The sequence below is a fragment of the Artemia franciscana genome, chromosome 15 (assembly GCF_032884065.1).
Source record: "Artemia franciscana chromosome 15, ASM3288406v1, whole genome shotgun sequence".
NCBI lineage: Eukaryota > Metazoa > Arthropoda > Branchiopoda > Anostraca > Artemiidae > Artemia > Artemia franciscana.
In genome coordinates, this window is record NC_088877.1 from 3745481 (window position 1) to 3758115 (window position 12635).

Genomic DNA, 12635 nt, shown 5'->3' on the forward strand with positions numbered 1-12635 from the left:
CACTTGCGTAAAGGAGAATTGAGAGTACATTGCTGTTGAAGAGTCGAAGCTTCAGTCGCATTGAATATTTATTACTTCTCCAAATAGGCTTCAATCTATTGAAGGCACCTGTAGCTTGTCCAATTCTACGTTTAATCTCGGTCGAGATCTCTCCATCACAATCAATCCAGCTACCCAGGTACTTGAACTCCTAGACTTGTTCTAGATCCTTGTTTTTGCAATGGAGAACAAGTGGTGAGGTTGTGATGGCCATGCTCTTCGATTTGTCAATGTTTATCTTTAAACCGACATTCTCTGCATTCTCGGTAGTAGTGTCAAGCAGCTGTTGCAACCGTTCTTTAGACTCTTCGAGAAGGACAACATCGTTAGCGAAGTCCAGATCGAACAGTTGCTTGTTGCTTACTTTTACCCCGTAGCCCGATGCGAATCTCAGGGCATAATTCATTATAATTATAAAGAGCATGGGGGAAAGTACACATCCTTGACGAACACCAGACATGATCTTGAAAAATCTGGTTGTACCGTTTTTGGTCTTTACGCAACATTCCGATTCTTCATAAAGCGCTATAATCATATCTACTATTTTCTCGGGAATTCCGTAGTATTTCTAAACTCTCCACAAGCAATCTCTGTCAACTGAGTCAAATGCCTTTTCAAAGTCAATGAATAGGAGGTAGAGCTTCTTGTTCCATTCTTTTGATTCTTCGACAAGCATTCTCAGTATAAATATTAGATCAGAACAGAATCTCCCAGTAACCATGCTGCTCTTCTCGTAGAGTTGCGTCTAGTGCTTTCCGCAGACGCTGCAAAATGACGGAGGCTAATAGTTTGGATGAGACAGGGAGAAGTTTGATGCCTCTCCAGTTATGGCAGTTCATCAAGTCTCCCTTTTTGAAGAGTTTGACTATAAAGCCAGACCTCCTGCTTCATTTCTGAAAAAAAGTTCTCTAGTATTCAAGTCTGAAATGTTTATAAGAAATGCTTAATTTCTTTCTAAAAACTAGTCAGATAGGTTTTTACACAATTAAATAAAAAAAAACTAGTTTTTTAACTGAAAGTAAGGAGCGACATTAAAACTTGAAACGAACAGAAATTACTACGTGTATGAAAGGGGCTGTTCCCTTCTCAACGCCCCACTCTTTACGCTAAAGCTTGACTCTTTCTCTCAATTCTACTTTATTAAACAGTTATATAAAACTTTAGCGTAAAGAGCGGGACGTTGAGAAGGAACAGCCCCTTTCATACACGTAGTAATTTCTGTTCGTTTTAAGTTTTAATGTTGCTCCTTACTTTTAGTTAAAAACTAGTTTTTTTATTAAATTTCTGAACGTTTTGAATTTATTCATGTTTGATTTTGGCTCTCCGCAGATAAATTATTAAAATGAAATTTGCATATTAATTCTTTTTTTGGCTAAATAAATTTCTCTTAATTTTAATCAGACAATTTTGGAAAAAAGGGGTGAGGGAGAAGGCCTAGTTGCCCTCCAATTTTTCGGTTACTTAAAAAGGCAACTAGAGCTTTTAATAGCTAACAAACGTTTTTATTAGTAAAAAATATACGTAACTTAAGAATTAACTTACGTAACGAACTTCTATGTTTTTATATTTTTATTATGTATATGAGGGAGTTTTTCCCCTCGTTAATACCTCGCTCTTTACACTAAGCTTAAATTTTGTCCCAATTCTTTAAGAATGACCCCTGAATCAGAAAGGCCGTAGAATAAATAGTTCAAATTACTAAAAATACTTTAGCATAAAGAGCGAGGTATTTAGGAGAAGAAGAACCCCTCATATGCGTAATGCCCTAGGAATCTAGGAATCTACTGTACTAGGAATGCCCTAGGAATGACGCATGGAAGGATGATAGTTAGACTTATTTATTAACAAATTAACTGACATCATTTTTATATGATCCTAATAAGGGCTTATGACAGATTTGCCTCTTACTCAATCGGATTATCTGTCTTGGCTTTTTCTACAATTAGCTCTTCATTTTCATTTTTGACTCACTCACTTGCTCAGTGTTGTGTGGGTTCTAACTGCATCTGTCTTTGCTCTTCATGTTCATTTTTGAATCGTTTCTGGATTTTGATACCTTCAGACGATTTAGTAATGGCCTTTGTTTTAGCTGTCCGTATTGGTGGTGTCGCAATTGATGGTCCTGGTTGTTAAATTTCACATCTTATCACGTTTAATAGTTCAGGTGCTGGTTCCAAAGAATCATCATTTATAGTAGCTGCAACTGAAAATTTTTGTTTTTTGGGTCTTCCAACAGACCTGATCGAACAGTTCGTGGTAAGGAACTGTAATAAGGAGCGACGCGGCTCAATAGTAACCGAAACTCTAAAAAACGGGATTTTGATACCAATATATACATCAAAAGAATCGGATTTTTAGGCCGATTTTAAATATACTGATTTAACCCATCAAAAGTTACAAGCCAAAGAAAATTTGCCTTATTTTGGAAAAAAAGAGGGAAACACATCTAAAAGTCATAGAATATTAATTAAAATCACACCATTAGATTCAGCGTATCAGAGAGCCCTAGTGTAGAGGTTTCAAGCTCCTATCTGCAAAAATGTGGAATTTTGTTTTTTTTTTCCAGAAGAAAGATCACGGATGCGTGTTTATTTTTTTTTTTTCCAGGGGTGATCATGTCGATCGAGTGGTCCGAGAATGTCACGAGAGGGCTCATTTTAATGGAAATTAAAAGCTCTGGTGCCCTTTATAAGCTACCAAAAAATAGAAAGGAAACCAGGCCCCCTCCCACGCTCTTTTTTCTCAAAATCACCGGATCAAAAATTTGAGTTAGCAATTTTGTTCAGCATAGTCGAAAAATCTAATAACTATGTCTTTGAGGGTGACTTAATTCTCCACAATCTCCGGGAGAAGGGCTGCAAGTTATAAACTTTGTCCATTGTTCACACATTGTATTGGTAATTGGGAAGTATACTGACGTTTTCAGGGGGGATTTTTCTGGTGTTAGGGGTCGAGGGGAAGGGGTTACGAGAGAGAATCTTTCCATGAAGGGATTTATCATGGGGGAGAGGATTTCCATGAAGGGGGCGCTGGATTTTTCATCACTATTTAAAAAAAAACAATGAGAAATTAAATAACAAAACAAGTTTTTTCAGCTGAAAGTAAGAAGCAACATTAAAACTTAAAACGAACAGAAATTATAACGTATATGAGGGGGTTCGTCTCCTCCTCAATACCTCACTCTTTACGCTAAAGTATTTTTAGCAATTTCAAAAGAGCTATCTATTCTAATTAAACGGCCTTTGTGATTCAAGGGTCATTCTTAAGGAATTGGAACAAAAAGTCGAACTTTAAAATAAAGAGCGAGGTGTTTACGAGGGGGCGAACCCTCTCATATACGTAATAAAAATACACGAATTTAGAAGTTCGTTACGTAAGTTAATTTGTAAGTTACGTATGTTTATTACTAATAATTGCGTTCGTAAGCAAAGTTAAAAGTTCTTGTGGCCTTTTTAAGTAACCAAAAAAATTGGAGGGTAACTAGCCCCCTTTCCCCGGCTACTTTGAGAAAGCCATTTAGCCAAAAAAGTAAAATGAGTATGCAAATTCCGTTTTAATGTTGTTTAAGCTAAATTGTAAGTTATGTATATTTATTACTAATAAAAACGTTCGTAAATAAAATTGAAAGTTCTAGTGGCCTTTTTAAGTAATCAAAAATAGGAGGGCAACTAGGCCTCCTCCCCTGCCCCTTTTTTCTCAAAATTGTCTGATCAAAACTTTGAGAAAGCCATTTAGCCAAAAAAAGTAAAATCAGTATGCAAGTTTCGATTTAATTATTCGTGTACGGTGAGCCAAAATCAAAACCTGCATTAATTCAAAAACGTTCAGACATTAAATAAAAAACAAGTTTTTCTTAACTGAAAGTAAGGAGCGACATTAAAACTTAAAAAGGACAGAAATTATTCCGTATATGAAAGAGGCTGTCCCCTCCTCAACGTCCCGCTCTTTACGCTAAAGTTTGAATGTTTCTCACAACTCTACTTTTTAAAACAATAAAAACGTAAGCCTCATATCCAAGTTTCGGCTCCATTCGACATCGACGTTTGTTCTTCATACGATTATCCCTGAGGAGGAAACCAAGAAAAAATTGATTCTTGTTTCGCTTAGATTTTTACCTGATTTTCCTATGCCCAAATCGTTTTCACGGATATAGTATATTCGGCTACGGATGATCTCAGATTATTCCAAGGGACAATTCGTGTTTTAATTGAGATGTGGATTTTTTTTTTCACAGTTGGAGGTTACAGTAGTGGTACTGAGGATGCTGTGGCACTGGATAAACTGGAACTATCAAAGGTTTTACTCCTACTACTGCTACCTACTTACTACTAATACTTCCTACCTGATGCTACTACTGCTACCTATCTGCTGCTAAAACTGCTTCTAGTATTACCTACCTACTACAATTAATTTCTTCCCAGTATTACTACCAATACCCACCTATTATTACTTCTGCCTTCCTACTACTAATACTACCTACCTAATACTACTACTACCTGCCTACCTACTACCGCTACTACCTACTTTCTGCTACTACTTACCTTCTACATCCTATCTACTACTACCTACTATTACTACCACCAGTATTTTTACTACTAATGCTACCACTGCTATTTTAACTGCTGTCGAAATAAATCAAAAGAGTTTGGTCATTTAGTTTTTTACAAGGGTATAGATGCCGTAGCTTACGAACAGAAGTGTCAAAGAATGACTAAGGCTGTTAAATTGAATTGCTTAGTGAATGTTGAGTTGTGCGTTTAAACAGAATCCAAACCTCTTTATTTACATCCAAGTTGTTAAAAAGGCTTATGAACAATATTGTGGAATGGTTGAGGGTGTTAATCTGAAACTGTCAGCACTACAACTTTTACTATCGGTACTTTTCCATCTTTTACTACTGCTACAGATACTAGTGCAGCAGAGACTACTACTAATACTTTTAGTAGTACTACTCTTACGACTGCTTGCAGCTCTGACTAATTGCAACTGCGATTAATCGTGACTTTGAAAACTTGCAACTGCGATTATTTGCGATGAGCACTTCTTGCAGTTAAGACTCTGAGTAGTGGTGGTGGGATACTGCTGCTGTTATTAGTCTGACAATGCTACCTTTACTTCTAATAAAAAAAATTAAACATCTCCAGTTTCTCAAAACGGCACAGATGTAATATCTCACAATCGGAGCACGGTATAAGTTGAAACTTTCAGAGAAAGCTGAGGGAGATGTAAAACTTAATCAAGACTAATCTAATAATCGAGAAAACGATCAAACGAGAAGGTGAAATGGAGATTTTGAGGATTGTGTTTATTTAAAATTGCGAATCATAGCCCTAGGAGACCTAAGATTTTTAGCTGGACACGCATTAGATGACACTAATTAATTGTTTGAACTAGAGAGTTAAAACTATATTATCGATTTATTCTATTACAAAATTAAGAAGGAAGATGAGGGACGTGTTGACTATCTTGTCTCTTATCACAGACCAAGAATTCATGCCAAAAATATTGCTTATAATTTGGAAGCAATATGGCACTTTTCACACTAAAATGGAATTTTTAAATCTTTCTCTCTAAAATATCTTGCTGGTTTGATATACATGCTACATCTTCAAATTCGTGCAATGACTTTTGAAAATTTATTTCTAACACTAATGGTGCTTAATCAAAAAATTACATAATGACAATGCAAATCGTACAATGCAATGCTTCCTCTCTGATATTATTATGAAACTGAAAAAGTTTTTTTCTACTATTGGTGTCAGCAATATAATTATTGTGTAATTTATTCCCTAAAATAATTAGAATTGTTATATTCCTATTGATGAAGCATATTTATTTTAATTACAGAGACTTGAACAAGATACAAGAGGGCATTGGAGAAAAAATTGGAATGTTTTTGTTTTGTACAGTTAGTTTTCTTGCAAGGCTAGTCAATGCTTTCATATATGGATGGGAACTCACTCTTGTGATTTTGGCCCCTATGCCAGTACTGACCATTGGCTTGGGACTTTTAGGAAAGGTAAACTTTTCATCATCACAAAGAGGCTTATAAATTTAAGCACATTTTTTCTTTCTAGATTTCGTCATGCGTAAAACGGAAAACCATAATATATCCTTATTGTTATTCAAATTAGAAAACTTTTTACAAAAAAGGTCCCCAAAGAAGTCATCTAGACGAGAATCAAACCTGAGAGCTGATTCAAATCTGTAAATAAAAGAACACTGCCAAAGATACACTCCTTGCGGGGCGTATCTCTTTTATTGAGTTCTGACCAATGGCAATTTATAAAAATCAGTGGCCGTCGTCCCCCCCAGAAAACACCCCTTCCTGGAAAATATCGCCAGGGTAAATATTCCTCACCCTCTAATGGAAAATACCCCCATGAAAAATATCCCCTCGTGGAAAATTCCCCCTCAGAAAATACACCTTCGGAAAATACCCCCCAAAACAAAAGTAAAAAGATACGTTAAGCCAAAAATGAGCATAAATAAATTCAAATAATTTACAAAGTGTAAAACTACCAGAAATTACCATAAAAAAATAAGTTTAACCCAAAACAAGCAGAAATAGCAATAAATAATCGAGTCAAACTCAAATGAGGAAAAATTAACATGAGTACGGTTGACGACTTCCGCGCCTTTTTAAGGCCAGAACATAGTTTGGACTTTACTGAAAACAAAATACATTTTAAATGTTTCCAGTTTTTTTTAATAAATACAAAAGTATTAAGAACTCCTGGTCTTGAGAAGACATGGGGCTGTCAGCCATACTTTCTTTTAACTTTTGCTTGTTTTGAGTTTCACTAGGTTATCTACTGGTACTTCTGTTCGTTTTGGGTTTCACTTATTAGTGGCGATTTGTGGTAGTTTTACACTTGAAAGATAAGAAAAAGTAACTCATAGAATTTGACAACGCTTTCGTCCGTGAAAATTTAAACCACAAAAATTTGTTTATTCCCAAAGCCAACTATGCTTTCAAAAGAAAGCTAATCCTTCTTAAAATTTTTTATGTCATATGTTTTTAGCTTAATGTTGGTGATTTTTCGCCTACGTTTTTCTTTTTTTTTTCTTCTTTATTTTAATGAGGTGCCCGGTACCGCTAAAAATTTCAGAAGTTTATACGGAAGTCTTTTTAGCAAAAATAGAATTGTTTTTTTTCTAAGTTTTTAATATACTTCTGGTATGTATGCCATTTTGCCTTCCTTAGCACTTTTTAACGAAACTAAAGAAAACACATCTCAAATAAAATTCTAATTAAAAAAAAAATATATTCCGCACAGGGGGATTATTGTCTGGATGGTCTTTATCCGGGGACACTTTCCAAGGTGGAGGGGTTATTGTTCCTGGATGTTTTTTGAAGGGCATTTTCAGGAGGGATTTTCCGGGAGTATTTTCCGCGGGGCGAGAAATATTTTATGGCGAGGGGAATTTTCCAGGGGGAGGGGTAAACGCCTAGAACTTGACAATCCTGGGACCTTTGAAACGAGTTAGAAAAAGTTTTTCTTGTCTTTTTTAGCTATTTTAGCTATGTTGAGAAGCCATCATCATTTTTGGTTAACAAACACTAGCTGATTTGCGTATTCTTCTGATACATCTTGTAGAGCTCAGCCAAAAAGGGAGAATAATCAAATGGACCTAAAAGAAGGTTGACAAGGACATTTAATTAATAGCTATGTCCAGAGATGAGACAAATATCTTAGAAAAGAAATGATATTAAACCTGAGAATGGTTGCATATATTGTAGCTAGTGTCAGGGGCTAAACACCTTTCCCCTAAGATAAATCCTCATTACCACGCGGCATCGATCAGAACCTCAAAGTACATAAAAAACGACAACATCAACCTCTATATATCAAATAATCTGCTAGTCTTCCATTTATGGCTAATGTCAATGTACACATCCATATGTCCGATATCCATATCCATGTCAATCTACATATCCATATATCCAGTATCCACAATACCTACCTACCTACCACATCCATATATCGCATATCCATGTATCCCATCTATATACCCAATAATCTCCCAGTCTTCCGTCTATAGCTAATGTCAATCTACAGACAATCCTTTGCCATCCAACGTGTCTGTAGAAAGATCGGACTTATTAGCCATGTAGCCATCTCAATCAGGTCTGGGACTCAGAAGAAGGGAACCTAGGATATTAGAGGAAAATAATGTAGCTGATATATTGACAAGGCTCTCAGGTCTAGCCTCAAAGGAGCTTATGTATCCACCAACCCATGTATAAAAAGGAAAGAATAAGAAAAGGATAGCTGGGTCATCACTTATCAAAGATTTCCAGTACGATTACATAAAGAATTTTCTTGTTCTGTTGTATTTACCTTTGAGAGAAATGTAAAACTGAGTGCTTGCATATGAGGAGATACAAGGCGTTAGGATGGACTAGCTCAACTAGCCTTTTAGCCCACAATTCTAGGAGCAAGTTCACATCCAAAGTCTAACAAGACTTGCCCCATGGCATAGTTCAAAACTGGTTGAGGTAAAAAAAAATACAAAGGTTCAAGGTAACGGGAGGATTTCAGTGATATCGGGCCCAAATTTCAAGGAGACATGTATAAGTTTCTTTTGTGTCCCACCCCATGTGACAGTCGAATGAAAAACAATTGTCGATCCATACTGAAGGTGAACATTTGACGTATAGCTCAAAGAAGATGTTTTGGAGGGAGTAAATGTCGATACCAATACAGATCCAGAATGGCATATGGGACTACCTAGAAAGGTTTGGGGGAATAGGTAGTGACTGGTAATTCTAGAGATAATCCCCCAATGACCATAGTTTCAAAACAGTACAATTTAATTAAGGGATCACAAATTTTCTAGAAGCATCGTGTTTAGGGGAAACGACTAACATCTGAACTCATAAATGGACTCCTCCTCAATGCATTTCTCTCGAAAGGGTTCCTATACTTCATCAATCAGGGCCAAGTGCCTTAGGAGGCTGATAGAGCCGATCTGTAATTTCTATTCAGACCTTCCAATTCCAAGCAGTGTTCACATCCAGCTGCTCCAAAGCCCATTATAGTTCATTCAATTTTACCTTTAGAAGATCTCTGATTTTCCCTAAAATAATGAAAAACTATTCCCTCCCCTTAAACTCGTTTCTCCTTCCATACTTTGGAGCTAGCTGACGAGGGTAATTTCCCCAAAATTTGACAGTCCACAATTAAATACTCAATTTTGAAGTAAATTATCAGCGAATGCAATTTGGACTGTAGTATCTGCTATCCTAAAATGAATTTTGATATTATAGTTTTTTTTAGCATCCCTTTTCTCTCTTTTAGTCCTCTTTACTTTTGTCATAAAAATAAGTAACCAGTGACACTAGGACTTTAAGCCCTATCCCCACGAAAAAAAATATCAGCGTGCTAAACACTCGTATTGGATGTCTCTAGATCTAAATTTTCGTTTACTCGATAAAAATTTACCTCCTAGGTACATATTTGTCATTTTTTATCCTGATTTGAATTTGGTTGTCTCTATCTGGGTCTCAATAAATGTTTACCTTGGCGTCATCTCCGTCCTCGAGCCCACTATTGAGTATACTATTCCCCGATTACACCCTTTCGAATTCATAATTTCTCTCCTTGTTCGGGTGACCTGTTCTCGGTAGCTGCCCCTCTTGATTTCGAGGTTTATCTCTGTCTCCTCTTTCTAGTCTTATTAGAGATATGCGTGATCGTTAACTTGATGTGATTTTTCACTTGCTTATAAATCTGTCTTTTTGTGTGCTGATTTGAACTTGGTTTTGTTAACAGGTGACGTTTTCTTTACAATGTTAAAGGGTGTCTGAAATAAATTTAAGGCTAGGGTAGATTTGTATTTTTGGTATAGAGGGAAGCAAACTTTCTTGAAACCCCAGTTAATCTGTAATTATCCCTGTTTGGCCTACAAAGTTCCTCACATCTACTGAGAGCTATAGAATGTGTTTCTTGTAGGTATTTCCGACATTAATATCAAGTTTTTTAATATTGTAAATTCTGGGAATATCAGAACTGAAATATCGTCTCCTAACATAATTTGTTTCGGGAAATCTTGAAACGTGAAATACATTGTACGAAATTCTAATGTATATATTTCATAGGGAAAAGCATGCATACATTTATCAAGATGCAACGAAATTTTTTCTGTAGTAAGCAGTATTATCAACTATCAGAGACAAACCTCTAGGTTTTGCAAATTAATCCATTTCTCTGAAAATCTCAATTTTCTCACCTCAACCAGCAGATTTCCACCAAAACTGCTGAATCTGGAACCATCTAACTGGAAAATTACCTTTAAGAGACATGCTTAAACCTCCTTTTACAGCCTTATGAGCCTTATTTGAAAAAGATCTACCCTGTAGAAGATACTTGAATAACATAAAAAATTACTTCACTTCGACGCTTTAAAAAGTTGAGATACCTACTAATAACCCATAAAAATGTCAAAACAGAGCTGATTCTAACTTGGAAAGAAAACAACACTCCAAAATAACCTCTGCATCAGGTGTATGTTTTTTTGGAGTTTTGAAAGATAGCAACTGATTATAATCAATGGATCTTTGGAAAAGGCTACAAAAAGGTCTTCTTGTCTTTCTGAGCAATTTTGGTTTCATGGATGAGTCATCACGAGCTTTTATTTAGAAAAATAAGTAGCTAATTAGGGAATTCTCCAGTGACGTCTCGCAGTTCTTAGCCAAAAAGGAGAAATATTAAAAGAAGCTAAAAGAAACGTCAAAATGATGTTTAACCAATAGCTATACATGTTTAACTCTTAGCTGCCTGTTCTGTTCCATAGATTTCATCAGCCTCAAAGACCTTCAGGCATTGCCTAGGTGACAATTCATTATTTCCTCATTCAAAGCAGGGGTGTTGTAGGAAACCCTCCAATTTTCCATGAGTTTGTAACGAGTCTGTATTAAAATATAAATTCTCTCTTAAGCCAAACAATAAGTGATTCATCCTGCTTTGACACTGCTGACTCCTAATAAAAAATTATAAGTCCTACTGTTTCTAGTAGAATTTACATTCAAACGTGTAAGTATTTTATTCTTTGATAGTGATATCTCCAGTAAGCACATATAGTAAAGTTTCTCCTGTATGCTTAGAACACTCACCCAGCACCGAGCAATTTACTTCAGTCTACTTTATCCTGGTGAATGGTTGTTTGTCGTCTTTCATAGCCTTATTATGTGTCATTACATGGACAGAAATTTATTTTCTTAAACAGGAGCAGAAGAGCATCTATAGTGATTCCAACTGCTCTGCCAAGTCTCTCCTCTTGGCTACGCTAAGTTACGTATTTTAGGTCAAATATCAAATTTATGACTTATAATTTCTAATTTTCCCTTTATTTTTGAAGTCGCTCATAAACTAAATAGTTTGACAACAGCAGTCACCGTTTGTTTATGTCTATGTGTTGTAAATCTATTAACAATGATCAATTCTAAGCCACTTTGCTCCAGTGTTTCAAATGCACATGAAAACTTCTCAACCTGTCAATAAAAGATGTCAGTAAAACTCTCAATAAAAGACATTGACGAATATTTTCGTCAAATTTAAAGCTGTTCTAATTTTCCCCTGATATCAGTGTTTCTTTAATCTATTAACAATAACTGACCAATTCTAAGCATGAATTCTTTGCTTCAGCATTTCAAATGCACACCAACATCTGGAAGCTTCTCAATCTTTTGCTAAAAGGTGTCACTAAAACTGTCAATAAAAGATATTGACAAGTATTTTTGTCAAATTTGGAGTGGTTCTACTTTTCCCTTGATGTCAGTGTGTCATGAATCTATTAACAATGACTGATCAATTATAAGCTACTTTGTTCCAGTATTTTTGTCAAATTTAGAGTTGTTCCAATTTTCCCTTGATGTCAGTTTGTCTTTAATCTATTAATATGACTGACCAATTCAAAGCTACTTTGCTCCAGGGTTTCCAAGTACACACCAACACCTGAAAACTCCTCAATCAGGTGTTAATTGCTGGTATAGCCTATGAAATGACTGAACTGTATTCAATTACAAAATGGTCTATCATTGACGAGGGGTAATGAATTATGTGAAAACAGTTTCAATTGCTGAATCGCTGAGTGTTTTCCTTTTCAAAATGTCTGACTTTAAGTTAAATACTAGAAATATTGATTTATGAATGCTGCAAATTTTGCCAGATACTACCTCAGAGTCGATTGTAATTGTCCATGCCATAAAAGTTCAAAGATACAAAACTTCAGAAACAGTTAAAAATATTTTTTTTCGGTGCATTATAATGTTATAGAAATATCTAGAAAAACGTCTATATTGAGTATACTTTGCTCAAAGTGACAGGTCCTAAAGTAATTCTCAAAAGAGGCTTTGTAAGTCGACCAGCAGAACATTTTGCCTTCGATCAGTTCTGCTATCCCTGTTTTGGAAAACCCTTTGAATTGAAAAAATAAACCCCATATCTATTGAGCAGAGCCAAGTGCTGTCCATCAGGTAGACAGAACTAGGATACAATGTATAGTACACTCTGCCCAACTGACAAAAACTTTGAACAAAGTGTTTGAGCCTCAAAAAATGAACAAGCTTGAGGTCCTCTGCCGAAAAATTT

At 35.7% G+C, this 12635-nt stretch overlaps 1 protein-coding gene across 5 annotated transcripts in view; it reads left to right on the forward strand.

Annotated features, from left to right (window-relative positions):
* LOC136036715 (ATP-dependent translocase ABCB1-like) overlaps positions 1 to 12635 on the forward strand; it is a 207981-nt gene that overhangs the window by 60462 nt on the left and 134884 nt on the right. For all 5 annotated transcript variants that reach the window (XM_065719053.1, XM_065719051.1, XM_065719054.1 and 2 more), the window contains one exon: positions 5887 to 6058. In XM_065719053.1, coding sequence (XP_065575125.1) covers positions 5887 to 6058 — 172 coding nt within the window. The remainder of the gene's footprint in view (positions 1 to 5886; positions 6059 to 12635) is intronic.